This window comes from Trachurus trachurus, assembly GCF_905171665.1.
Source record: "Trachurus trachurus genome assembly, chromosome: 16".
NCBI classification, from domain to species: Eukaryota; Metazoa; Chordata; class Actinopteri; order Carangiformes; family Carangidae; genus Trachurus; species Trachurus trachurus.
In genome coordinates this window covers 28606323-28633367 of record NC_139902.1, presented here as the reverse complement: position 1 = coordinate 28633367, position 27045 = coordinate 28606323, and the positions used below count along the sequence as shown (strand labels likewise).

The 27045-nt window shown below is 39.4% G+C and overlaps 1 protein-coding gene across 2 annotated transcripts in view; it reads left to right on the top strand.

Annotated features, from left to right (window-relative positions):
* grik2 (glutamate receptor, ionotropic, kainate 2) overlaps positions 1 to 27045 on the top strand; it is a gene marked incomplete at both ends in the record, with an annotated part of 312879 nt that overhangs the window by 211344 nt on the left and 74490 nt on the right. For both annotated transcript variants that reach the window (XM_083989928.1, XM_083989929.1), the window contains 2 exons: positions 1244 to 1357; positions 22852 to 23058. In XM_083989928.1, coding sequence (XP_083846054.1) covers positions 1244 to 1357; positions 22852 to 23058 — 321 coding nt within the window. The remainder of the gene's footprint in view (positions 1 to 1243; positions 1358 to 22851; positions 23059 to 27045) is intronic.

Genomic DNA, 27045 nt, shown 5'->3' with positions numbered 1-27045 from the left:
ACACCGTGTGCTGTGGGTCACACAACTCCCTGTACTTCACTTCCAAGATTAATTTCACGTCGTCCTTCACTTGACAACAACTCGTCTCTGCCTCTCTCTCTCTCTCTCTCTTTCCCTGTTTGTTTGTGTGTTTTTTGACCCCCCCTCCTCCTCCCTGCAGCCAGCCCACTCCGTGTCTCCCTATCCTGTGTGTGTGTTTTCATCTCTCTCCCTCTCTGTTGAGAGTCTGACAAATATAAATACGTCGCATTTGTCAATCGCTGTATTTTATTTTGAAAAGTGTTTTATTTTGAAAATTGACCGGATTCTCTCGTTGTTTCATGTGTGACTTCCTGCCAAGATTGACGCGATTGCTCGCGGCTCGCGCACAAAATAGAACAGACGCCGAAACGATAAATGCACGGCGCGAGCAATCGCGGCGCTTTGCGGCGCGTCGCCTCTGGTCTGAACTACAGAACCTGTTAACTTGGGCGCCGAAGGGAAGCGGTCTCCGTTCCGCGGCTATTCGCGGCGCTTCGGCGTCCGGTGTGAACCCGGCGTTAAACCTCCATGGACATCACATTAACCATTCAAAATTTTAAGACATGGCTGCCATTTCCAAGATGGCTGACATGCATTACCATTAAACTTCCACCCTGAGTTTTCCCATGCGACCCTCTCAGAGTGGTGTTTCTCACTGCGTCGGGGAGTTTTTCCCTCTGTGGATCGATGCAGAGAAAAGTGTGGAGTGTGATCATAAATCACAGGAGCCTGCAGAGACTTTGATACGTAATCCTGAGTAATCCTCCGTAATCCCCCCGAATCTCGACATTGCACTTAATGTCCCTGTTCGTCACTTCCCCCCCCCCCCTTTTTTTGGTACTTTTTTTTTCTTTTTTTGCACTGCAGCAATTTACTTTTATAACCAGAAAAAACAAAATGAGTCGCTGCTTTGGTTAACAATCTTTTCAGATATCAGACTGAAAGTGAGTGATCCTCTGGTTTCTGCATATTTTGCTTCATCTCTCTTTAGAAAATGTTGTTTTCTTGGTCGTTGTATTCTCAGTCTTTTCATGAGAAATAGAAATTACAGAAGAGCCCTGAAGTAAGAGAGCTGAATATTAGAATTTAAATTGTGGAGTAATTGAGCTCAACAACACTGTCACATAACATCTGTCTGGTATATTGCTCTTCGTTTTGTATTTTACCATATTCTTGACACTGTAAAGTCTGTTAAACTAATGTCTGGTGTTTGTTTTCACAGATCGGTACCTGGGATCCTCCAAGTGGCCTCAACATGACGGACAACCAGAAGGGGAAGACGACCAACGTCTCTGACTCCCTGTCCAATCGATCCCTCATCGTCTCCACCATCCTGGTACAGTACCGTACTCTTCCCTTCTCATTGTATTTATTATTTTGTGTTCTTCTTTTCTCGTTTATTAGCTTCTACATTTTACTTCCATGTTGCATTGTGTGACATGGCCTGGTGCCTGACCATGTGACCAGATTACCACCTGTCCATTGATAAATTAAATAGCGGGGCATCTCAATAAATTAGAATATCATGAAAAAGTAAATTTCCAGTAGTTCAAGTTAAATCACCCCCAACAAGTATTGAGTGTTTATAAATGGACATACTTTTCAGAAGGAGAATATTTCCATATTAAAAATGCTTTTTTAAGATGCTGAATTTCAGGTTTTAGGAATTAAATAAATAAAGACATGACATGATTCATTCTGTGTGTAATGGATCTATATTTAATGTATAAGTTTCACTTTTTGAATTTAATTCCTGACATAAATAAACTTTTCCATGATATTCTAATGTATTGAGATGCACCTGTATGTGGGTTAGATTGTAAACCCAGTGATCTTCAGTTTCTTTTATTCTCTCAATTTCAGCCAAATGAAAGCCTGTTGTGTTTTCTCACTAGCATCAGTATATCTGGTGTCTATATCCATTTGCATCCATAGCCAATGAAAGAAAACATAAAAATAAATGTTATCAGTTCGACCTGGAGTGAACTGGAAGTTGAAGCTTTAGCTGCTAGTCCAGGTCTGTGTGGGTTTTATCCTGTGCAGCAGCCTGTGATTGGGACATCGAGTCAGACTGGTATCAATGAGCTCTTCTCTGGTATCAAACACACACTGACACACACAGCTGATGAATATACTGCTGCTCTGTGCACCTCACTCCTGTTATCCAGCAGGATTTGTGGGTAATGAATTCTTTAAAACAACAGCAGCAGCAGCAGAAACCTTTAGCCCGGACCAACAGTGTGTGTAGCCTATATCAAACACTGCAGCTTTAAATGAGTGTTTATACCTAAATCATATTGTAATGGTGCTTTATATGTGGGGACCAATTATAGAGGGCTGGAGCGGCTCTCAGCCATGACAGGCTCCCTCCAAAGATGTCATTATTTTTAAGCTTTTTCCTCTTGAAAAATTCCTCAGTGCTTCTCCTGAGATGCCCTTTTCTTCTCCGAGCACTTCCTGCCACTCAGGGGAAGTAGAGTAGCCCAAAGCACTGCAGTCCCTCACTGCCAGTCCACTGGAGGAGTGAGGACGGCTCCAGTTTGGTGGTGAAACGGACTGACTGACTGACTCATAGTTTCTGCTGAATCCAATCAATGTCTGTCCCAATCCCCAGGAATCCAGACGGGACTTTGAGAAGAAGCAGTTTATTACTAATTATTCCTTTAGACGACATATTATTATATCATATTAAACCAAGACTTTTGCAAAATGATTAAAAAAAAGTGCAAGTGTAGATGCAATGAAACAACATCTAGACCAGTGGTTCAAGATGCGCCAGCTCAGATATTTTAATATGCTGCATTTTATTTGAACTCAATTTATATTTGAGAAAGTTAAAGTATATAAAACTTTTGTTTAAGATTGTGTGTGGTGTTTTAAATTAGTTAGTTAAAAAATATATTTTTATCAGTAATTTTTTGGAGTATCAAATACAAGACATTTCAGGCGACCCCGTTTGAATTTCAGGCGACCCCACGTGGGCTCCCGACCCCAAGGTTGAAAAACACTGATCTAGACCTTTTTTTTTCTTCTTTTTTTTTAACAGCAGTTTTAACCGTGTCACTTAGTTTGTTCAGTTGTCATGGAAACAGATCTGCTTGACAGGAGCTCAAGGGCTGTTATAGTTATTATTGTGCCTTTTGGAGGTATTTCAGGCACAAATTGGACCTATTTGACTTATTGGAGCAAGGCAATTTGGACAATGATATAAAGCTGAGCAGGCAAATGGATAGAGAAAATTCATTTTTTATTTTTTTTTTATCTTCTTCTTTTGATGCTTTTAATTTAGTCAGTGGCCAATAACAACTTGTCGGGGTGGCGAGCAGGGTTGTGACGGGTCAATCAACGTCAAAGTCAAATTCAATCACTGGCAAATAGTTCTTTGAGGGCTGTTGGGGGGCGGGGTGTTAATCCTATCAAGTCTGGATTAACACACTCCCCAGTCCCCGGGTTAAAAACCAGAGGCTTTCAGGTCAGAAACCTTTCATTACTTAGTAAGTTTCTACGTGTATTCTCTCCTCTTCTCTGCAGTCTTTATGCTAAGCTAAGCTAATTACCCACGAGTCCTGTACTGAACAGTGGGAATTAATTCTCCCATCTAACATTTAACATATTTCCTAAAAACTTTATCATTTCCTTTGTGTCACAAACATTAATAATTAAAAAAAAATCCAGTTAATTAAAATTTGCATAACAATCTGAGGTCACTTGTGGCCTTCAGTGGGTGCACGCCTTCACTCCTACAGACTGTGGTCCATGTGAGAGCAGCGACAGTGGGGGGGTTGGAGGAGGAGGGGGGGTTGTGCAGCAGTGAGGCAAATTAAAGCCATTTATGATCCTGTTATTGAGGAGGCAAGCGTAAAAATAACAATATCAAGCAAATTGCGGGTTGTCATTATTTATCTTGGGCTTTCTTTCCTTCCGCACGTGCTGTGAAGTGATTGGATTGCCGTTATTAGGAAAGACTCTCCACGGTTGTAATTACCATATCAGGACTGAGTCATGGGGAGATGTGTGATGGCTGTGAGCAGCAAGGAAAAGGAGGGAGGGCTGACAATAATTGGGTTTGTTATATTTGATTGATGCACACTTTCATCCAGCTTCTCATCATTTTCTCAGGGATTATGTACTATAAAACATGATGTAATTACTGCTGAGATCTCGGCCTATCAACAGTTTATCTACTTTACAAATCACTCCCGTAATGTTGCGGTGGAAATGAAGTACCTTTAGGCTAATGGCTCAAGCTGCACATAATATACTGCCTAATGTGTGTGGGAGCGCAGGCCTTTACAGTAGTTAGCGCTGCTGCAAAATATTAAATTGTGCATTTAATTGAAATTTTTTGTTCTGTCGCAAAGAAAAAATAAAAATCCAAAGAAGATTCAACAGGAAAGAGAAAAACAAACACAGCAGCAGCTGGAGCAAGGCATCGTAGATATTAGATCACATCACAGGAGGAGGAGTGCAGTTATACACAAGAGCATCCATACTGTACAGTAGAGTAGAGTGGGTGTTATATGGACCTGCATGGTCCTATAGCTTAGGGTTCGAGTCCATTTGCTGCATGCCATCCTCTCTCTCTATCTCTCACTGTCCTTTCAAAATAAAGTCAAATGCCCCAAAATAACTAAATAATGTATATTGTTGTCCCTTAGACGATAATGAACTGCAACTTTGAAACTCGCTGCAAATTAAGAAAACATCTTCATCATATAACCTCAGTGTGTTTGTGTATTTGCATGTGTAAGAGGAGCTTTGGGGGGTGGGCTGTTATAATGACATATGATCATATTTAAACACTATTAAAAAACATGTTTATGTTACAGGCGTGTATAGTAAAGTATGTAATGGTGTTACATGCACAGTTCCCAGGTGAGCGCTGCAACCAAAAGGAAACTCTGCACACAGAGTCTGTTATATCGGTAGTTAATTAGGAGCACATCACTGAAACTAATGTGCAATACAACACTCTGCAGTTTTGCAGTTTTATTATTATTAACTCCTGTTGATAGTTTTTGATTAGACTGTATAATCTTTGTGGGGAATATCCTGTGTCATGTGTTTTGTGTGATACATTTGTGTTATTGAACATATACACTGTATAACTGGGACACACCCTTATGTAGCAATATGAAACTACTTAATTTAGATAGCTGCTGCTTCTTGTAAAAAAATATAAAGTTGAAAAAATGTATAAACAACATAAACATGGACAAAATACTACATCACTTCACTTCTTTCCATCGTCTCTTTAGTTGATAAATACTCAAGTCATAATAATAAAATAAATACTCTGAAGGTACCATCCCCCTCCTCGTTTCATTTCCCCTTCACAGCTGTTTCAATTAACCAATAATCAGATTAATGACTTCAGCTAAGCTTACACATTATGTTGTTGTTCATTAGCACCTGATTGTTGTAATTGTTTAATCACGCACGTTGTAATGTTCTTGAACGGCACTAAAAACTCAGTGGGATGTTTCGCTATTTACAAAATGTTGGAATGATTAAAAATCTTAGACACAAAAAAACAAAACAAAAAAAAAAGATTGTCTGAGGCTCAGAAACCTTCGTCATTAATGAAAACAAATCCCATAAAAAACAAAAATTAGAAAGTCAGTTGAATATCTGAGTTGGACAAATCAGATGTCACTCAAACAGGAGCTATTTATTCTGCACCGACCGATCAGCTGATCAGTTTCACACACATCCAGTTCTGAGCCAATACATTCATGCACAGACACAACACACTGTTTCACAAAAATATGTTCATATGCTGTAACAAGATGTCAGAAAATATTTTCAAAAGTTCAAAGTTTTATGATGAATATTTTAGTTTGCAAAACACATTTTTTGGCACATTCACAGTTTTGAGTTCACAGCTCTGTATGATTTCATTAGAGCGGAGAAAGAGAGACATGGAGAAAACATTGTATTTCTTTTAATTTGTGATGAATTTAACTTGTAAAAATTACAAATATGCATTTTTAAACATGTAGCCCTGTGGCAAACTGGCCATGTTTGTGTAGCTGTCAGTTCGTTACTTCTTAAAAATGTTGATGCTAACAAAGAGACGTCAGCCAGAGCAACAGAGGAATCAGAGTTTCTGTCTTCAGATAAACACACAGCTCTGGTTAAGACCGGTTAGGAAAAAAAAAGTAAATTCTCTGCACTGATGATAAAATACAAAACATCTGAGGATGAGTCACATTAATTTTTAACTCCAGGTGTCTCACGCCGCTGTCTGCTGCACACTGAAGGCTTGACGCAGATCTAAAATAAGACAAGTGAATCCAAACACACTTGAAACTAATTCTGCAGGATAATTTAATGTTATTTCTATTTTCAGTATAATAAGTGCTTCACTAAACTCACATCTGTGGAAGAGGTTCAGTCTCAAACACAACAAGGACAACAGCTCATCCAAACCAAAAAGAGTTTAATGCAGAACATAACATCTGTATCTAAACATAAAGTACACACTATTAAGCATTAAATACTGAATTCATCATTTATAACATGCATACTCATTAATATGTAGTTTATAAACACAGTTCATCATTGATAAGCACTAACTGTATTTATAAACTACATACTAATGAGTATTAATGCGTTATAAATGAAGAATTCACTATTTATTCAGACCTAATAGTGTGTACTTATTATAAAGTGTTACCAAGATTAGAACAAAGAAAACATAAGGAAAGGATTTATTAACTTAAAACCAAACTATATGACTCACTTCTTCTTAAAACCAACAGTAACACGCTGCTACTCCACTGTTGAGTCATGTATGGGCTGGTGATGTCAGGTCATTAACAGTGACTGCTGACTACCGACTGTACTGTACCTGCTGCTGCCTCTGGACTGACACTGATAACTTCCTGCAGAGTAATCTGCTCTCGCCATGTGAACCTCCAGATAGTCCCCACCCCCCTCAGCCAATGAAACGCCAGCAGGCCTAAGCTGGTCGTCTTGGAGATGCAGCCTCCAGGTCCAAGACGACACATCAGCATTTTCTCATATGAGTTGACTTCAAACTTTTGTGCAACTTGAATATTGGTAGGGACAACACTGTTCACTCAAACTATTGACAGGAGTAATTCCCCACACTCTCCTGCATCACATAACAAATATTTAATTGAAACGCAATTTAATATTTAACTTTTTCGTACTTCAACTGTGGAATCTGTCAATCAGCCAGTCAAATGCACATCTGTGTCCTTTATTCCTCAGGGACTACATGTGGCTAAAAGGAGAAACTAACCCTTTAATTTACAGGCCGCTAATTATGTGATAATGTCAAGAAATAGCCAAGAAATAACTGTCAATTTCATAGTAATGTTACGTTTTTCATAAAGGCAAGAATTTTTTGGGAAAGGACAGAATTTTTCTCCACCAATTATCATTTCTGCGGTATTTCTACACAATCAATTGTTATTTCTTGGCTATATTTCTCAACGTTACTATGAAATTGACGCAATTACTTGTTATTTCTTGGCTATTTCTTTACATTATCACGTTATTGGTGGCCTGTAAATTAAAGTGTTACTGAAACGAAAAAAAGTAAAAGCAGAGCGACAGCAAAACCTGGTGATTAAAATGTTTGGCTGAAAAACCAAATGACCTCTGGTCTCGGATCAAGACTCGTTTCCATTTGGCCGTCGTCCGAACTGCGGGCAACTGCTCTTGGATCAGGAAATACAGACGGGCGGGTGCCAGAGCTCAAAGACCTTCCAGCATATGTCACACTCAGGAAAGAGACAGATGTGTAAAAAATAAAATAAAAATAAATAAACAAATAGGATGAGTTACATTAATTACTAGATCATACTGACAAATAAGCACTGTAAAGGATCATTAAGCTAAATGCCGCCGCTATCAAACATATGTTGTTAGTGCAACGTATCCTGGCGATTATCTGCTGGGTAATGCTGCTCATTTTTCTAATATGTCTCCAGGAGACGATGTTGCCATCAGTTGATCATCTGTGGGACATTAACCAGATTGCAGTGCAACTATAGAAACAGAAATATCATGATTTTTTTTTCTTTTTGCCAACTTCCATATAAATGTTGACTGCATAGTAACAGAACTACAACAAAAAACAAACAGAAACTAAATGGCCGACAGTTTTTGATTAACTTTACATTATTAAAAATCTGTGTTCTCAGTTTGACAATAACAAAGAAACTGTACATGTGCATGAATTATTTCAAAGATGCAACGACCTGTGGACCTTTGACTCTCAACTGATTCAGCAGCGTTAGAAGATCTCACAGTCACGAGGCAGAAGAGGAACCAGAGGGGCAGCGAACATCAAAACATTAATGTTAAAATCACTTCACAGCAAAACTTTATCAAAGCTGAGAACAAGGGATTAATAGATGTGAGGACACCTGATGAAAACCAGCCATGGTTCTGTCTGTAGATAAAAATACAAAGTAAAAAGGACCTGGCCGTCTCATATTAAAACCAAATGATTCAAGAGCATATAATGAGCAGCTTTTAAACTTCCTGTAACTCTATCAAATACAACCTGCAAATGGAGGCTGGTGCAAATAATCGATCACCTGGTGTTGATGGACATTAAGAAATCCAACTGGATTGATAATTCAGAGTCAAGAGATCTGCTGTTTAACTAACCAGATATGAGCGAGTTACTGCGCATCTGCATTTCCAGATGGGGACTCTGGGAATCGCCTTAAAGGGATAGTAGCATTTTTTTTAAAGTGGGGTTGTATGAGCTAACCAACTGCTGATCGGCGGGCGCCATCCCTGGGCGGAGGGATACGTGAGTTGGTTAGGTCCAAATTAAAACTGCGTTTTTCCTGCACTTTGAAGGGCTGGAAAAAATTATATTATAGCGAACAATGGAACTGTGTTTTTTTTTTTCAGGTAAAACCTCTTTTAGGCCACGAAAATAGGCGGTTTCTTTGGGTCTGTTCACAACACTGTATGTTGTAAATCTCTGGGCAGGGCTATGGGCTGGCGTTGCTAACGGGAGGAGTGCAGAGAGTCCTCTACTGTAATTAAAGTACTTAGGGGCTATTTGTACATCATACAACCCCACTTTAAAAAAAAATGCTACTATCCCTTTAACTGATGTCATGATGATGAAGACAGGTTGTTGTGTAGGTGGTGAACAGTTGTTCCCCCAAAATCTAGTCGGAATCAAACCCTGGAAAACATTTCCACGCCGGCCAACATGGTGGAATGGGACCAGAAAAACGATGTTGCGTTTAAGTTGCTATTAGAGAAGCTGCCGCTGGAGTGAATTGTTCCTTTTAATCACTCAGTTCCCGGCCAAGGTGAAAACATGGTTGTTGGCAGCTTGAACAAACCCAGTGCTCACAGAGGGATACGTCTTGACAGCTCCAGCTACCTAGATGGAGCAGACAGACATTTAGTTCACCTCAAGAAGAATCTGTCAAACACGCGTAGAGGAAATGTTTCGGATATTTTTTTGTTTTTTTACCATAACCGCAGATGCAAAAGTTTAAATCTAAATGTAAGACAGAAATACCCGGTGGATCTCAATGCAGCGTGTTTGTCCTGAGCCGAGCTGCACCTACATTTGATCATGATGTCTTTTTGTGATGATACCCCTGTTGTTGGGAAAATGTGGATGAGTGAATGGGTGACATTTGAATGTGAAAGCACACGGTGCACTCTCCTATAGTTACCATCTGGAAAGGCTGATAAGAAGCGAGTAGGTTGTAGTGGTGGAAGGTCGGCTCTCGCTGTGAGATCACAAATGTTTGGGCATGTTTGCAAACAGTGCGTGGGGGAATCTTTTAAAAGGCGAATTTAAGAAGAGAATCAGAATCAGATTAAACCAGTGGTGGTTGTGTTGTTGTTGGACAATCTCTAGAAATACTTTCCCCAAAGGAGAGGACTGTACAATGCAGACGGAGCCTCATTATCTGAATCAACTCTTCTCTTGTTCAAACGTTGAGCTGGGTCAGAGCTGGAGTCTGAACCATTATCACTCTGCTATAAGGGAAAGAAACACTCATGGTGTGTTTTCCCATCTTGAATCCAATCACAGTCGTCTTCGGGGGCGCTGAGTCCACGATATGGCAACAGCGCTTCTGCAAAAGTTTTGTCAGAGGGAAACATTTGAATGTGTAGAGCCAAGTACAGTCATTAATGTGACTTATTCCCCCCAAAGAAAACACCTCAAACTATATTTAACTCCTTATGGTCGTCAGCTTCCACCTCTCATGTCAAGTTATCAGCCTTGAAGAGTCATAAAATATTCACTAGAACCACCAACATCTTATGAGCTCATCCTTCAGACCAAATAAATGTTTGTGCCAAATGTCAAGATGTTACTGAGATATCTTGTGTGTGACAGAACAACATAACCTGAAAATCGATATGCTAAGGCATAAAGATAGCAAAGATTTTTGTTGACCATGAAATGGCACTTGCAACTTTCAGTGTGTAGGTTTCTGCTTTGGAAGTTGTTGTTTCCAATTGCAAAGAGGATTTAGAAAAGAGTGACAGAAAGGAGTAAGAATGGAGTAGAATGAGTCCAAGACATATTTCCCTAAGTGGGACAATGAAGTATATATCGTATTTAATCGAATTGTAAAGTATCATACCATATTGTATCATAACATAGTATCATATTGCAAAGTATCGTATCATAAAGTATCATATCGTAATGTATTATATGATAAAGTATCATACCGTAAAGTATTGTATTGTATCGTATCATAAAGTATTATATTGTCAAGTATCGTATCATATCATAAAGTATCTTATTGTAAAGTATCATATCGTATCAAATCGTAAAGTATCATAGCATAAAGTAACGCATCGTAAAGTATCATATTGTATTATAAAGTATCTTATCGTTAAGTATTGTGGTGGCAAAAAATGTTGTTCCTTCACCAAAGTATTTAAAAAAGGATAACTGGACACGTCAGCTGTCTTTCTTGAGTTTTAATAAAAGGCATTCATGAATGGAGTCACACAACACAACTGAACAGGAATACAGTCAGTGAGTGAGTGAGCTGAAGACGTTCTCAGGGCGCTATCTTTATAGTTCCCAAAACACATTGAAACAGTAGACAAAATATATGGCTGTGATAGCTGTGCCTGGCTTCACCGCCACACAGAGCACTGGTCTGACCTTTAACCTGCTCTGTGTGGATTCAGTGATTTGTGTCATACAGGTATCAGAAAAGGATTAGCTGAGTACCACTTTCCACAAGGTGAAAGGAAGTTCACTTAATTAACATGGTTATACAACCCTTGTACATCATACAATGGGTTACACCAAAATTTCCCATTACAGTATCGTATCATAAAGTATCATATTGAAAAGTATCTTATTGTATCGTATCATAGTATCTTATTGTAAAGTATCATATTGTAAAGTATCGTATCATATCATAAAGTAAAGTATTGTATCATATCATAAAGTAACGTATCGTATTGTACCATAAAGTATCTTATCGTTAAGTATCGTATCATATTGTAAAGTGTTGCATTTAAATGTATCGTATCATATCGTAAAGTAGCCTACCATATATCATATCATTCCATATCATATCATAAAGTATCATATCGTTAAGTATCATATCGTTAAGTATCATATCGTTAAGTATCGTTAAGTATCATATCGTATTGTATCGAGTGCTTCTCAATGGTGCTTCTCAGTTTCTTTGAATGCATTTGATTATGTGGTTTGTTCTACTTTTTCTTTTATTTTTTTAATTACTTAACTCATTCACTGGCATGAACATTTGCAGATTCTGGACCACCACAGTGTAAATTGCTGTGTTTTATCCCGTTGGGCTGCTGGGTGTTCATGTGTGTGTGTGAGATGATGTACTTCACTAAGCCCGTGTTTATATGATTAATTGGGATTAAAGCATGTGAATAGTAGCTGGAGAACCACGCTGGTTGAATCAAACCATGTCATTAAGGATTCTTTTGAACAGCGTCTTGTTTGAAGTCGTAATTGGTAAAAGACAGAAATCGCTGAATCTCTGTTGGTCAGCGTCTGAATCAAACCAGAATAAACAAACTGCATGAATTATTGCGTAATTTCAGTGACTGGAGTAGATCTCCTCTCATCTTCTCCTCTGTCATCGCACCAGTGTTTAACCAAGTATCTTCATTTATCTAAGTGATGCTGTGAAGCTCAGTTATGGACCGCGTGGAGAAATCTGTGAAGACACTCAAGTAACATTTCTGTTTTGGCTACTGAAGTAAAATAAAATAAAATCCCATTCATGCATAATTTCTCTCTCCCAGTAGTGGAAGCTAATGGTTTTTTATAATGTCCACAAAGTATCCCAGGTGTTGGTGACTGCTCCACTGAGAGGTGCTGTTCATAATGTGCTGAGTCACCATTTATGACAATTACTGTGTCTTTGCAGCTGAGAGAAGGTTGAAGGTCAGAAGTTGTTAATGGGTTCACAGTAGTTTATTTGTGATGAGCTTGAGCAAACAGGTGTTCTACTACTCAACAAGATGGCACACAGAGGAAATTGGACAAATAATAAACAGAGGAACCACGTTATGATTTTAAAAGGCTGAGGAGGAGGAGGAGGAAGGATCTGCTTTTGGTTAAAAGGTTGTTTTAGAGAAATAAGGATCATATGAAACTGACCGGTGTGAGTGTTTCTGGAAACTGCTGATCTCCTCGGACTTTCACCAACAACAGTCGACAGAGTTTTTACTGGTAATGGAGCCAGAAAAAAACAGTGAGGGCGGTAGGAGCAGAGGAGAATGGACAGAAAGACTGCAGATAACTACTCTGTACAGCCCATCCTGAAATCTGAAATGTGTCCTTTTCCCTTTAATTAATTAATTAATTAATTAATGTATTTATTTTCTCTTTATCTTTACTTTTTTTCTCCACTCTCTCTCTTCTTTATATATGCATCTATACATCTTTTTATTTTTTATTTTCCCTCTCTTTTTTTTCTTTTCTCTGCCATCTCGCACATATCTTTGCTTATACTCTTTCTCAAGTTCCAGTTGCTCCAGTTCATCCCCATTATTTCTAACACATACAGTACATATAGACACCTATAGACATGCATAGCTCAACACATATGCATGCTCAAAGACACACATGTACACATACACACACACACAAAAAAGATCTTCATTGCGTAGGGTGGATATTCGCCACATCGCCACAGGCAGGCCGTCACTTGAAAACTCACAGTTGTCATTACGGAGCTTCATCACAAACTTCAACATGTTGTGACAAAGACGGAGTTGGATCAGGTCAACTGTGTAGGAGCAGTGGATCTGAATGTAAAACATGACATTTCCTGTTAGCAACAGAAGAATCTCATATTAGCACATGGATGTGTTCAGGGTCGGACTGGAAATCAGAAAGTCTGGTAGTAGTTTGGTTAATGTGTGCGTTGGAGTGAGAGCGATTCGATTTTTTTTTATGCTAAATGACTGAAATCGATTGTCTAAAAACAACAATACATTCCTGTTTATTTGCATTTAGAGTGAAGTCAGATGTGATCACAGGAGGTCACCTTTTAGGTTTAATTTACTGGAACTAAAGAAACACTCGGTTCAGTTCACAGTTTTTTTTTTTTTTACAGAGTTTTCCTCCTTTAATAACTATCTTTGATAAGTGCTGACAGCAGCCAAGTTTAATTTAGGGCTGTAATCAAGTTACTCACAGAATTAACAGTGATTAGTGACAGCTGATACGACGCTAGTGGCGAGGCGAAAAGTGACGCCGGAGATGAGAAGCTGGCAGCTGAATGTTTCTGACACGGCTCGGCTAATGATTATGGGTGTTGGAGCTATATCGAGCATGTGCGACTTCCAGCCTCGGTGTTTCAACTCGGAGACGTTCACCAACACACTGTTATTCACTGGCTCCTGAGGTGTTGCTCTGTCGGAGAGGAGCTGCAGCACTGAAACCTGATACTGATCCCTGAGATCAGCTTCAGACTTAAAGATGGCTGCATGCTGAGAGGAGGCGTCAGTTGTGTGTGACGATTCTTCACTTTATTTGTTTTATTACTTCCTTACTGTGTCCTCTAAAGACCTTGAGGTCGATAAGAGTTACCAAGGTGCTGAAAGTGGATCAGATTCGGGACATTGTCGCTTTTGGGGACAGAAGGAAAATACACAAACAAGATATTAAACCAGAAGTTTCCATAACAGACTTATATTTAAAGAGACCCCGGAGAGTTTGCTTTTGGTTATAAAAGAGTCTCATATTAATGTGGATGAATCTATGTTACCCACACTTGTTAATGGGTCCATTTTTGATTAATATATTGTTTTGTCTTTATAGTTATTTTGATATTATTATTTTGTGGATCGCCGTTTATGGTCGGAACTACGACGGTATCTGATCGTCTTCCAACCTCCAACTTTCATTCTTGATCAATGACAACATTTTTGGTAAATGTTTTCTCTTTCGTCCGTCTTGCGCCAGTCCAAGAATTTCACAGTGCACGGCACGCGGAGGCTCATGGGAAATGTTGTGTGAAAACACTTTGCTTTCCGAAACTCCTCGTAGTCCCTTTAAAGCCCCACTATGTAGGATTCTGGCACTTGAGAAGAGCAACTGTCTGCTACCTTGTTCCTAGAGAAGCACAGTAGCCAACGTAAATTTTTTGCCGGTACCGATTCAAGTATCCCTATGCTGATCATAACGTAATTAACACAAATGCCAAACAAAGCAAAATGATCTGATGACATTTATGTCCAAATGTTCATGAAAAACACTCCTGGTGAGCTTTGCTTGTGCTCTCCACTGTCCAACGATGGAGACACTGTGGTGATATTTCTCGCAGTGTGACAGCAGCTCGCTACAGACCTACAGGTCTTTCAGACATTGTCTTTTCTGTCAGTTCTCCTTCACTGGGATTTCTAACTGACACTTTGGACAGTGGACATTTCAAACTGGAAGCACTTCTTTATCTTCTATCAGTGTTTAATAAACTGTGAGCCGGAGAACCAGAGTTGGGCTCAGAGGTGTTTGTAGAACAAGTTGGTTGAAATCTATCTTATTTTAAGTGTTGTAAAAGTTGTTTTTCTCTTATCTAACTTTGATGCCTCTGTATTGACTTGGTGTCTGATGTGTCTGAAGTGAGCCATGAGCTGAACAGGTTATAGAGCCACCGTTTTATATTTTCCAACATGTTCAGTGCTTCATTTACTTAGAGGTGTCTGTGGTTGGTGAGTGTGATCTGAAGGCGTGAAGGGTCAGAGAGCCAATGAGCTCTGGGAGAGTTTCCACTTGGCCTAATAAGTCCAGATCTGACACATGAATGAAGTTCAGAGTGTTTTACAAGATGTCGGTGTGTTTATTTATTTTCATGGATTTTTCTCGGGGGTGTCCAAACTTTTGCCGCTGGTTTGCTGTTAGTTTTGGCACTTGCACCGTACGCCTTGGCATCGGAGACACTCTGGTATCGATCTGTGTGTGGACGGCGCTTTCTGCTCTTTCATCAAGATTACATCAGTATCCTGGCAGTCCTGCTGCTGCTGAGGTACGACGTGGAAGCAGCAGCTACAGTAGATGTATTATGTACACAGCTGTGTCAGCAGCGATAACATTGATGGCTGCGTTGTGGTTAAAGATAGACTGAAGCTCCTAATTCTGTCTAATTTCTGTTCTTATTTTAGAGTGAAGGCAGCAGTGGGAATGATTTACATTTTTATAAAGTCCAGGTAATGATGATGGTAATTGTCAGTGATGCTGATAATGTCTGTAGTTCGCACCATGAATGAACTGTTATCTGGAGCTGGAAGAGAAACACAAGCAGCAATTGTTGTCTTGGTGTTTTTCAGATATTATTGATATAATCATGTATGATTTAATAGACACAACTGAACCTCTGTGGGTTCAAATGTAAACATATTAATTATTTCCCAATAATCGATTCGGTATATTATGGGATTCGATTAAAGATTTGAATACTAGGTAGAGTCTGGAGTTTTGTTCGTTGCAGTTTGTAAACAAAACATTGAAACTCAGCCACTCCTCTCAGTCTCAACTGTGTAGCCTCCTGCCCCTTACAGCAGCGGTTGTCAAGACCGGTAGGAAAGGAAATACAGTCTGAGTGAAGCACTGGAACTGTGGACCGATAGCCGACCGTCACCAACAACAGGAGCCTCCAGTGTTGTGTTGTTATGCCGTTGTGGTGAGCTGGGAAGAGGGTGTTAGCGGCAGATGCTAACCGCTACCGCTAGCCGAGGTTAGCATCGAGCTAGCTCACCACAGCCCTCATATTTGTTACCACTTGAGGCTTTAGTTGTCGGTGACAGTCAGGTATCGGTCCGCGGCTCCAGCGCTTCACTCGGACTGTATTTATTTTTCTTTGCGGCCCTGACTGCTGCTGCTGAGAGAGAGAGAGACCTGCTAGCACTCACTAACATCTAGGACAGCTAGTGCGGCTAGCAGCCCTGAGCCCTCCTACTCTGTTGCACGTAGCTTCACCTGAGCTCTGTCATTGGCTGGAGAGAAAACACAGACTCTCTCGCTCTCCACCCAGAAACTTCCATGTGCACAACAAAACAAAGCAAAAGACCAAAATACAGGCAGGGGGAGGGGGCTCTGCAGACACAGCCACCACCACACAGGACTAGAAGCCCATAGGTGATGATTAAGAAGGGTTTCACTTGTATAGGTCTAACGTTTATTTTTGGGCACAAAACTCCAGACTCAACCTTTAAACTAAGTATTTTGAGTATATAAGTGCATCTCAATTCACAAGTACAGATGTTACTGGTTCAAATTTGCGGGGTTTGTCCTGCACTGCAGGATCGCGTGATCGCGTGACTTTTCACCACAACTGTTTTCCTCTAGGTGGCAGCACCGTACTAAATACTGCTCAGACGTTTTGGGGACAATGCTGACAGCCTGATAGCCGCGATTAGGAGTTCATGATACAGAATACAAGAGGATGAAAGGAGAACTAGCTGCAGACAGTAAATAATATAGTAGCCTAGTTTTTCAATGACAAAATGTAACGACGGCAGCTACAGTAGACTATAGCCCACGTCTCACTCTCTTTTTTCGGTCATCTGTCTCGTCATCTCCAAAATGTGTTTTTAAAATGAGCCAACTACAGTACTGTGCAGTAGTGCCGCAGATTTCTCACTCCGCACCTTGTTTGAGAGTGCAGCTGGATGATTTCTTGTGAATGAACGGGTCTGTGTCACTTTGGGGCTGGGCGATAAAACATAGGATAAATAACTTTCCCTCGATAGAAGACGCGGCCGATACAAAGTGACACCGTCAGCCATGCAGCCGGCCTGGACTTTTTATTTTTAATTATGAAGGATCATCTGCGCAAGGCAAAGATGATAGCATCAACAAAACACGGCGTAACACACGCGGCTGTATGGGACAGGCTTTTATTTAATTCAGAACAAACCGCTTAGCAAAAATGGAAAATATAGTCTATAATAATTAATTGATCTGTTGTTTGGCCACTGTTTGAAAATAACCCGAATTATGAGCAAATAATCTGATCCAGAACAGCAGTCATAATCAGACTTCTTCTAAATAAACCTAAACATTAAATAACTGGGTCAGGTCGGACCATGGGGTTATTTTTTCTCTTCTTCTTCACAGGAGAAGAGGAGGCTATGTGCAAAGTACCACATTAACATCTCTATTCATATAACGCCCATCGAAACAGCTGATTTACATGTCGGCCGTTAAGGCAAGGCAAGGCAAGGCAATTTTATTTGTATAGCCCGTTTTTACAAACAGTTTGTCTCAAAGGGCTTCACATGGCATCGTAGCAACATCCTCTGTCCTTAGACCCTCACATCGACTGAGGAAAAACTCCATGGAAACCCTTTTAACAGGGAAAAACAGGAGAAACCTCAGGGTGAGCAACAGAGGAGGGATCCCTCACCCAGGACGGACAGACGTGCAATAGATGTTGTTACAGACAAGAAAACAGTTTACAGTTTGTCACAGAATGTGCGGAATATGGAAATGTTAACACATGGCGATTGGCCATTCACGCGGCTTTGTTCTTGGTTTCGGCCAATCAGCTTATAAGCACATGGCTAATTATCAGCTTTCAACCAATCGCACTGTTTTAATGTGTGTGTGTGAAAGTTATTTTCTTTAGTTCATTTTCGTTTCTTTTGGATTTTTTTTACAACAATGTATCAATATAATATTGTTTTCGTTTCATTTCGTTATAAAAATCAATCCCTTTTCTTTGAAACAATGAGATTGAGCAGCTAAAACTCAATAAACTCAACCATGGCTTGTCTTATTGTTAATCTGAACGCACATGTATAAAGGGCAGAGTCAAGGCAGCAGATAAATCACAAAACATCAACGCGTCCGTGAGCGCAGCGCACCTCCTCTTCTCCTGTGAAGAAGAAGAGAAAAAATAACCCCATGGTCCGACCTGACCCAGTTATTTAATGTTTAGGTTTATTTAGAAGAAGTCTGATTATGACTGCTGTTCTGGATCAGATTATTTGCTCATAATTCGGGTTATTTTCAAACAGTGGCCAAACAACAGATCAATTAATTATTATAGACTATATTTTCCATTTTTGCTAAGCGGTTTGTTCTGAATTAAATAAAAGCCTGTCCCATACAGCCGCGTGTGTTACGCCGTGTTTTGTTGATGCTATCATCTTTGCCTTGCGCAGATGATCCTTCATAATTAAAAATAAAAAGTCCAGGCCGGCTGCATGGCTGACGGTGTCACTTTGTATCGGCCGCGTCTTCTATCGAGGGAAAGTTATTTATCCTATGTTTTATCGCCCAGCCCCAAAGTGACACAGACCCGTTCATTCACAAGAAATCATCCAGCTGCACTCTCAAACAAGGTGCGGAGTGAGAAATCTGCGGCACTACTGCACAGTACTGTAGTTGGCTCATTTTAAAAACACATTTTGGAGATGACGAGACAGATGACCGAAAAAAGAGAGTGAGACGTGGGCTATAGTCTACTGTAGCTGCCGTCGTTACATTTTGTCATTGAAAAACTAGGCTACTATATTATTTACTGTCTGCAGCTAGTTCTCCTTTCATCCTCTTGTATTCTGTATCATGAACAGCGCCACTCCTAATCGCGGCGATATGTGATACATAATCATCAAGTCATAAAGCAAGACAGGCTTTATCATATTACAATAGTTTATGTGATTTAGGCAGGGTATACAGTAGTTAGTTCTAGTTTAATAGCCTAGAGTTTAAGCTGTGGATTACTGCACAGATCACTGAGTCATCCGCCTGTCGTCCTCCGTTCTCACAGATGCCACCTGGCGGTTGTTTTGGCACATTGAGGCTTTTCATTAAAACCTCTTGTCTCGCCAAAGAAAAAAAATGCATGAGTCTTGTGCCGTCTCGCGTGGACCACGCGTGAAGTCCGCAAATTTGAACCAGTAACATCTGTAGGCTAAGTCAAAATGCAGTGTACTGTAAGAACTCGGATGGTTCACTCAAAATGGTCAACAAGTTGAGTGGGGACTGGTAAGCCAAAGTTTTCCCCCAGTAAGAGGAGCCGGCTCACACGGCGGCGTAATCTCCACCTCACATTAAACAGGTGGCACACCAGAGCAAAGAAAAGAAAAAAAGAAGGGGAAAAAAGGACGAGTAAGGCGTTCATTATCGCTAATTGAAATAACAAACCGGTAGATGAATTGACGGGCGATGATAGCATTAGTCTAAAAAAAAAAGAAAACATTGGCACCCATTGTGATCGTTAGTTCCAGTGAGTGCACAACAACAGTATTTGATTGGAGACAACACTCGCGCACTGCAGAAGTATGTATAGTATACTGCATGACAGTGTACTCATGGAAGTATTGGAATCGAGACACAGCACTAGTACTTTGATTCATTATGTTTTTTGTTTACCCAGCAGATTGTTGAATCATACCTTTCTAGAGACATTATATCACATCATACATACTTAAAATACAGCACATACAGGCCGATATATTATTCTTGTACCTGTTGTAGCTAAGGAAAATAAACATAAATTCAGTTATTATAATGTAAAATCAATAGGTCTGTTGTCATAGTTAATGTAAATAAAGTATACTGTTACAATGAAATCAATCATTAAGCAGCAATTAAAATGTTATATGATAGAAGAAACCAATTTAAACAACACAATTAAGCTACAATATCAGTCGATGATTCTTGTGGAACATGTTATTTATTCTCAGGTTGATCTGTTTGTTTGAGTCTTCGTGTGCAAACAAACAATTCAGTCACTTTGCATTCAGGTATACAAGTCATAGTCAGATGGAAATGTGCAGCTGTTTTTCTTCAGTGCATCCTCACCAGAATGTATTACACAAGATAAAAACCAATGAAACAGCCTGATTCTCCAGACTTGTTCTTATTGAATCATCCACACAGAGAGGCACTAAAGTAGTTCATGGAAATATATGAGTAACACAAGCTCCACAAATGTGTATATTTTAAACAACCCGGGTGGTGCATTAAATCAGTGATCATATTGAGTAGATGTTACCTTTTTACCCACAGCACGCTGAGATAATGTCACACTCTCCTCTCCCCTCTAAACTATATCCTTCTTGTTACTGCATATGTTTGTCCATCCAGTCTTCAGCCTTCACAGAACCTCTTCAGATTTAGTACTAACGTTAACTTGACGTCAAAGATGAACTGATTACATGGAGAAAAGCCAGCTCACTCAAAAATCCTTTGGGAAAGTTTTAATCAGCAGAGCACCAGTAGAGGCAGGACACAGACATTTCGACCAAAGTCTTTTTCAGTGTGTAACCATGGTGCCAGAAGCGACATTTAAGTACCATCAAACTAATTACAACAGGTGTGTAAAGAACAAACCAATTCCACAAGGAAACAGTCAACACACAGGGTGATAGGCTAAATCTTAGAAAATTCAATATAACAAACAACAGTAATATAAATACAGGGTATCCGCAGGGTCTTGAAAAGTATTAAAAGGTGATAAATCAATTTTGGGAAAATTAAGACCCTTAAAAAGTATTAAAAAGTATTTTCACGACTTTATAAAGTCTTAAATTTTGAAGGTATTTTTTCTGAATTAGCTGTCCAAGAGTTTGAGTCCTAAAAAACATTGTAAAAGTGTGTGAATTTATTCATTTTATTAAAAAACAAAGAAGAACCGGTACATAAAAAAGAAAAGAATTAAGATTGTTGTTTTTGTTTTTTGAGAGTAGCCTAGCCTATTTTGAATTCTGTTGTATCATAGTGGTCTATAGTCTTTATCACAAACTAAAACTGTTGATGTAAATGGTTACAGCTTGAAGTGGCGGAGAGGTATTGAAAAATATTGAGAAGGTCTTGAAAAAGTCTTAAAAAGGTATTAAAATTAACCTCAAGATTCCTGTATATACCCTGAAATACAAAGTCTGTAAATAAGTAAATAGTAGAAGATAGTTTAAAGTGCACCTAAAACTGGTGCTAAATCACATCCTCAATGTACAGTACAATATATAAAGCCAAGTCAAGTCACAGTTTATTTATAGAGCACATTTAAAACAACCTCAGTCGACCAAAGTGCTGTACAGTTGCAAAAGCACAGTATAGTTAATCATAAACACTACAACAAACAAAAACAACACAAGGGATAATAATCATTCACCCCTAAAGACAAATGAGGGAGCATGAAGATAAGTATCAATACCTAAGCAAACACCCAGATAATTGTACAGTAAAGTAAATAAAGTACAACAAGACAAAATTGTGCACAGATAGTAATTAAAGAAATAAAGAAATAAAAGCCACAACAGTGACGTGCACCTCCACAAGTTTTGTCTTTTCGGTGAGACTGCTTGCTTTTTTCTTTTACTGATTACATTCACACATCTCATACGACTCACCTGAAACTCACCCTGACACCTGTGCAGAGGTGATTCTATTTTAGTTTAATTATAATCACATGAAGGATTTTAGTGATTCATAATAGATGAAAACTAAACAAAAAGGGAACACAAAGACCTGCACCTGCTGCCGAGTCGACAGAGAAAAGAACAAACTGTTTTTTTGTTTTCGTATCCTGTGCAAACATCTCGTACCTGCGAACAGTCGAGACTCCATCCTGTCTGATGTGTCAGAGCCGTTCTCACTCTTTAAGGATTCGCATGACGCAGTTTTATGATAAAGAACATCTGCTCCACCATGATCTATTTTTGGGGTTTATTTTTTTTCCGAAAGACAAAGTAGTTTGTGGAAAATGAGGGACGTGCGGTGAGAAGGAGCGTCAGAGGTCGTAGACAGATGGCGCGTGAAGTGGGAGGAGGTGGAGACGTGAGGCGAGGGGAGAGAGAGAAGGAGGGAGAAGGATGTGGCGGAGGAGTCGCTCACCAGGCGGCGAGGGAGAAGGGAACAGTATAAAGAAGACATTAGTAATCTCCCCAGTTTGTGTTAACAGAGGGGATGTGCTGGCTCTTTTTGTGTCCGTCTATCACTATCTCTTATCCTATTGACAAAGCGCGCGGTGTCCTGAAAGCTGCGCCCGGGCACAAGGCCAGCCTGCTGAGCCTAAGAGGAGCACAGAGTCATTGATATGGGGGATTATCTCTTATTATGGTCATGCCTCACTTTGCACCCAACCCCACCTCACATCACATCACATAACATCACAGGACTGGGACTGCAGGCAACCACACACACACACACACACACACACAAATGCAGCAGCAGCTTTACACATGCTTTACTAACCAAGCCAGTGTGTGTTTGAGCTCGCACGGCTCAGGAGCCTATCTCACACATCAGACACCCTTCCAGATAGGCCTTATCAGGAGGTAAAAAAAAGATGCCAAGTGCTGCAGAGACTCATCCCTCCTGCTCTATTTCACCCCCGACAGGAGGAGCCATATGTGATGTTCAAGAAGTCTGACAAGCCGCTGTACGGGAACGACCGCTTCGAGGGCTACTGCATAGACCTGCTGAGGGAGCTGGCCAACATCCTGGGCTTCACTTACGAGGTTCGTCTGGTGGAAGACGGGAAATACGGCGCCCAGGACGAGAACACGGGCCAGTGGAACGGCATGATCAAGGAGCTCATGGACCACGTGAGTTGATTAAAGATTCAATTTATCATTTTTCTAAAAGCATCAGAAAAACTGAAAAAAATTACTCAGAAAAACAGGAGGAAAAGAATTACCATGAAAAACAGAAAAAATATTCAGAAAAAAAAGTACTCGGAAAAAACGGGAAAAAAATAGTCAGAAAAACAGAAAAGTCATTCAAAAAAAAAAATTTTTTTTCAAGTGAATGCAGTATGCTTCCATAAAACAGAACTATCATTAAAAACCAATAACCATGAGTAACAGAAAATAAAAAATAGTCAGAGAAACAGAAAAAAAAAAATTGTAAGAAAAACTGAAAAAAAAATTACTCAGAAAAACAGGAGGAAAAAAATTTCCACGAAAAGCTGAAAAAAAATTGTCAGAAAAACTGAAAAAAATTACTCAGAAAAAAAGGAAAAACATAGTCAGAAAAACTGAAAAGTTATTCAAAAAATCCAACCAAAAAAATAAATTACTTCTTTTTTTTTTTTTTTTTTTCAAGTGAGTGCAATACGCTTCTATAAAACAGAACTATCATTAAAAACCAATAACATTAAGATCAAGCCTGTTACAGTGATAAAGCAAAGCTGGACCACATCATAAACTGCTGCTATTGTTGATGTCTCTGATTCTGCACTAAAAGGTTGCATCCATGCCTCCAACTGAAGTGTCTCAGCAGTGAACAGCTGTTTAGCAACAGGAAGAATTAAAGGGAAAAAGTCAAGAGACAGATGGTGAACGACAAGCGATCTCTCTCCCAGTCAGACAAACAACAAGAACTGAACTTCTCCTGTTTTCGGTTTAATTATCATCATTAAAGTAAGAGGTGGCTTGATCTGTTACTGGACCAGATGGGGGACCACCAACAACTTTTAAGATTTTAAAATAGGCCATGATTAGGAAAAGGCTGGGAGTAACTGATCTAAAGCACGTCTGAAAATCTCAACATAATAAACCCATGACTGCACATGTGCCCGACCTCCCTAACTGGAAGCGGACTTGATGCAGTGTGTCCATGCGTGAAAAGCAAGACGATGAAGTTGAGTATGCAGATTAAAAACCACCTGATTTTCTGAGTGTGCTGTTTATCTACACTATTGTCCCATCATGCACAGAGGAAGCAGAGGAGCCCTTCACAGCAGCAAAATCAAATAAAAACAAAGTGGAAAATTAATCAAGTTGAACTGGTGATGGGAATCTACGGCTGGCAGATGGCACGCATTTGCTGTCATTTCCTGTTTATTTGGTTTTTTTCCTGTCAGATACAAGAAATTGTCAAACTGACTATAAACACAGTCTGGTGCAAAGTACATTTTCTGAACAGTTAGAGAGCAGCAGTATGACTTAAAGACCTTGTACTAATGCACAATATTGAAGCAGGAAGTTGGTCTGTACAACATAAGTGGCATTAGTATTCACTTGTAGGCAGACTTTAGGTTTTCCTACACACCTTTGTCTGAATATGTGAATGTGAAGAACTCGTTTTGTGCCAATGTAAAGACATGTGATCTTACTAAAGCCTCTAAAGAAGACGTCACCATGGGAAAGTTACTTACATGACTTTTACAGAGCTTCGCAGCTCAAATGGTATCTCCCCACATGCCTTCAAACAGCTGTTGTAAAACCCTCAATGAAGAAACCAAACCTGGTCAGTGATGTTGGGACTATAGACTCAGATCCAACCTTACATTCATTAGTAAGCAGGGCTGGGTATTATATTGCTATTGATTTACTGAATCAATTCAATTCCGATTCACAAGGTCCCGATTCGATTTTTCGATCTGATTCGATATTGATTCATTTAGAGATATTTCAGTTTTAATACCATTTTTGCTTGGCTATGAAAGAGGTTGGCACAGAACTAAGAAAGATGAAACTCTCTAACCCGGTACATTATCAAAAATATCAATGTTTACATGAAGAATTGTCTCAAAGTAAACAGTGCAACTCATTCAGGACAGTTGTGGGTGATAATCAGGATCAGGCACATCTAACAAAGGAAACGATCTAAGGATTTTATGAATCGATATCAGATCGTTTAAATGAAGATCGATATGAATTGGAAAATCGACTTTTTAAACCCAGCCCTATTAGTAAAACAAAAGTTTCAGAGCAGATAAGCTCCTGTTTTTAAAGAAAACAACATCCAGTCTCAGTCTGTAGAACAAACCATAGCACAGAAAATGGTCAGGCTAAAACAATCAATGTGATTGGAGTTCATTCTGAAGTCTCAATTCTTGTCATGTAAGCGAAACAATTGATTATCATCATCTTGAAAAGTTGGTCAGTCTTTCTGACTCAGAGGAAACAGCTGTTCTGATCCATTATTCTTCTTGCAGCTTGTTCACATCACCATAAGGTATAATGTATGTTTCTATGCAGATGACAAACGATTGTACGTCTCTAATCAACCAAATGCTGATGCAGCTTGAAACTCCATTACAACACGTCTTATATCAATAAATAGATGGATGAGCAATAATTTGTTAAAGTTAAATGAGGACTAAAATGAACTCCAACAGAAATGCTGTTCACTAACCTTGTAAACTGAGTCCCTGGATGAATTTGAGTTTAAAAGTCAAGGAATTATCCTGCAGTCGCTTCTAAGCTCCAGTCTCACATCAACAAGCCGTCAAAAACATCAATTTTCACCTGAGAACCAGCTGAAGTTCAACCATTTATAAACCGAAAAGATGCTGAAAAATTGATTCACACCTTCATATCAAACTGCCACAATTACTGCAGTGCATTTTCTCTTGGGCCTCCAATAGAAAAAAACAAAGAGACATGTAGCTCATTCAAAACTCTGCAGCTCGACTGCGAAGAGAAGAGAACGCATCAGGCCTGTTCTAGCTTCCTGTTAGATTTAGATTAGATGTTAAGTTCCTACGATCCTCTACTGCTGCTTTATTGGTTGGATGCAGCCCTGGTCCATTATGAAACACAACCTATAGATATGAAGAAGAAGCTAACCAAGTGTTTTTAAAACAAAGCCCAAACTTGATAACTTATTTTAATTTAAAGGGATACTTCACCCAAAATCGGTAATTCACCAATCATCTACTCACCGTCATGCCAAGGAAGGGTTTGGAGAACTTTCTGAGTCATCAAAACGCTTTTGGAGTTCGGATAGAGTTCACTTTTGAATCGTCCACTTTGGTCAGTACGGACATGCAGTATGGAGGTATTTGGATGTTTCATAGTGTGTGTTTTGGACAATTCAAAAGTGACCTATCTGCCGCCATTGTATGAAAATCTGTTGCCAGCCGAACCCCCCCTGGAACTCCAAAAGCGTTTTGATGACTCCAAAAGTTCTCCAAACCCTCCTTGGCATGACGGTGAGTAGAAAATTGGTGAGTTTAATGGTTTAATGGTTCATTATTTTATCATTATTCCATACCTATTATTCCATGTACCATATCCGTACACTGTGCCACACCTTTTGTTTGATAGATGCTGTACCGTACCACAATAAACTGGTGCTAAACTAAGCTGCTACAATAACAAGTCAAAAAGCCTCATGAGACAATAACACATAATATTAATACAACCCATTGGAATTCCATTGAAGTTTCAGCACAATATTATGTTGTCACAGTTTTATTTTCAAGATTGGATGTTAAAAAAAACAAATGGTTGGAGCTGCCGGCGCCACCGCTGGTAGAAAATATAACAATAAATGTTCTGTGTAATATCATAAAGAGCTCTGCGAGCAAACACTATTGAATAAGATAATAAAAATCTTCCATCTTGTTCAAGTGGCAGTGAAACCAACAGTTGAGACAAAAAAGTAAACATATGTATAGTCTCAACAGTGTCACATCCCATCCAAACATGTTTTGTAACAAAAGATGAAAAGCAAATAAAAGGGCGTTCACTCACTCCACCTCAACACATCCTGCACTGAACCAATAACAGACCACTAAAACTCACTTTCAAGACACTAACTTACTTCATGACCTGTTTAAATCATGTAAATCACCTTCTCAG